We start from the raw sequence: 1969 nt of genomic DNA on the forward strand, positions 1-1969 counted from the left end.
TACCTATTGAAGTATTTTGGATTCTACTTTGTCATCGAAAACATCTGTTATTCCTCCACTGTATGATCATGATTTTTCAGGTATAAAATCAGAAGATTTCCTAGGTCTGTCATCAAAATCATCAAACTGTGGCTAAGCATTCCAGGGAAAAATCCCAAAACAAGCGGACCAGTTCCACAAACTAAGGACCCTGGAATAGTTAGTTATTTCTTATTTTGAGTGAACACTGCGTTCTGGCTTCTTCATACCCACCAACTCCTGTTTGTAATGTTAAAAACATTGTCCTGTCCTATTGTCCAGGGAAAAAAATTCTAGAGAATGGAAAAATTAGATATTAAACAGCATCTGAGCCACCAGAGAATCCGAACTATGAAGTTGATATGCCTTTACTGAGAATTGAACCTGACGACTGCTTCTCTCTTTTGCCAAGGAAACAGTTTAGCATTATCTCGCCCCCTGCCCCAAGTGGCTGAAGCATTGATTTGATCAGTAGTTTGCATAACATAGTCCTGATTATCACCCTAAGCTACTGTAATGGCCAGCTTAGATGTAAATGATGCTGTGATGTCAAATGTCCCTTGTTCTTTTTCCCTAGGAATCGGACCTTGAGGATCTCAGGTGAGGGATGTCCTCTTGCAACGATTCCATTCCTCAGCCCTCAGTATTTGTCCTGGCTGGGATTCCCGGCCTGGAATCTTTCCATGTCTGGTTCGCTGTGCCTTTTTTCCTGGTATTTGTCATTACTGTCATTTGCAATGTCATCATTTTATGTATTATCCGGCTGGAGAAGACTCTTCATGAGCCCATGTTTCTCCTCCTAGCCATGCTATCCGTTGTTGACCTATGCCTGGTCAGTGTCACTGTGCCCCGTATGCTGGGAATCTTCTGGATGAATGCCAAGGAAATCAGCTTCAATGCCTGCCTCACGCAGATGTTTTTTATCCCTTCCTTTTATGTCATGGAGTCTGGGATTCTCCTGGCCATGGCTTTTGACAGATATGTGGCTATCTGGTACCCCCTGAGATATACAACCATCCTTTCTAACAGCATGCTTGTGAAGATGGCAGTAACTATCCTGGCAAGAACATTGGCAGTGCTGACCCCTGCACCCATCCTGGCACAAAGACTGGAAAGCTTCCAAACCCACATAATCGCCTACTCTTACTGCGCATACATGGCTGTGGTACTGACAGCCTGTGGAGACATTTCTGATCACATTGTCTATGGAGTCATGGTTATTGTAGCATCTGTGGGATTTGATTTGCTTTTTATCGTTCTGTCATATGCACTTATCCTTCATGCTGTCTTTCGAATACCGTCTTGGGATGCACGGGGCAAAGCACTCAGTACATGTGGCTCTCATCTTTGTGTCATTGGTCTCTTTTATTCTCCTGTTGTCTTTTCTGTTCTGGCCCAGATTTCAGGCTACCATATGGCTCCCCATCTGCAGATTATCACTGACAATCTCTATTTCCTGGTGCCTCCCATGGTCAACCCCTTGATTTATGGGGCCCGGACCAAGCAGATGCGAGAGTGGGTGCTGCGGATTCTCCACTGCCGTGGAGACTGAGGTTGATACCTTTGGTGGACAGGATTTTGGGGCATGTAGAACTAGAGGTCAAGTTAGGTTGGAGTAAAGATCATTCCTGTCAAGTTTGGGGATTTATGGAGAAAGGAGTAACAAAGCAAAAGAAGATCTCAGTCAGTGTGAGTATATAAGTAGGACCTTTTCTTTCAATCACGTGCAATTGTTTTGAAACCGTCATAGCCAGAACTCTGCCAAAAGGCAAATGCAAGTAATAAAAGTGTAGAATATTTTGTTATTAATTTCATTATTTTTCTCATTACATCACATCATGTAAATTGTAAATACATTCTCAAATGAGATAACAATTCCATTTAGGAATATGCATTCAAGACGTATGGACAAACATAGTTGTACAAAATTTTGATGAACTTTTTTCTCACA

The 1969-nt window shown here is 42.4% G+C and overlaps 1 protein-coding gene across 1 annotated transcript; it reads left to right on the top strand.

Annotated features, from left to right (window-relative positions):
- Positions 1–625: 625 nt before the first annotated feature.
- Positions 626–1570, top strand: LOC128564655 (olfactory receptor 52B2-like). Its single transcript, XM_053560204.1, has one exon. The coding sequence runs from the start codon at positions 626–628 to the stop codon at positions 1568–1570; it is 945 nt and encodes a 314-aa protein (XP_053416179.1).
- Positions 1571–1969: the final 399 nt, after the last annotated feature.

The sequence above is a fragment of the Nycticebus coucang genome, chromosome 14, assembly GCF_027406575.1.
Source record: "Nycticebus coucang isolate mNycCou1 chromosome 14, mNycCou1.pri, whole genome shotgun sequence".
NCBI classification, from domain to species: Eukaryota; Metazoa; Chordata; class Mammalia; order Primates; family Lorisidae; genus Nycticebus; species Nycticebus coucang.

Excerpts from the sequence above, each read along its gene's own strand:
- LOC128564655 (XM_053560204.1), top strand. The coding sequence starts at position 626 with ATGTCCTCTTGCAACGATTCCATTCCTCAGCCCTCAGTATTTGTCCTG.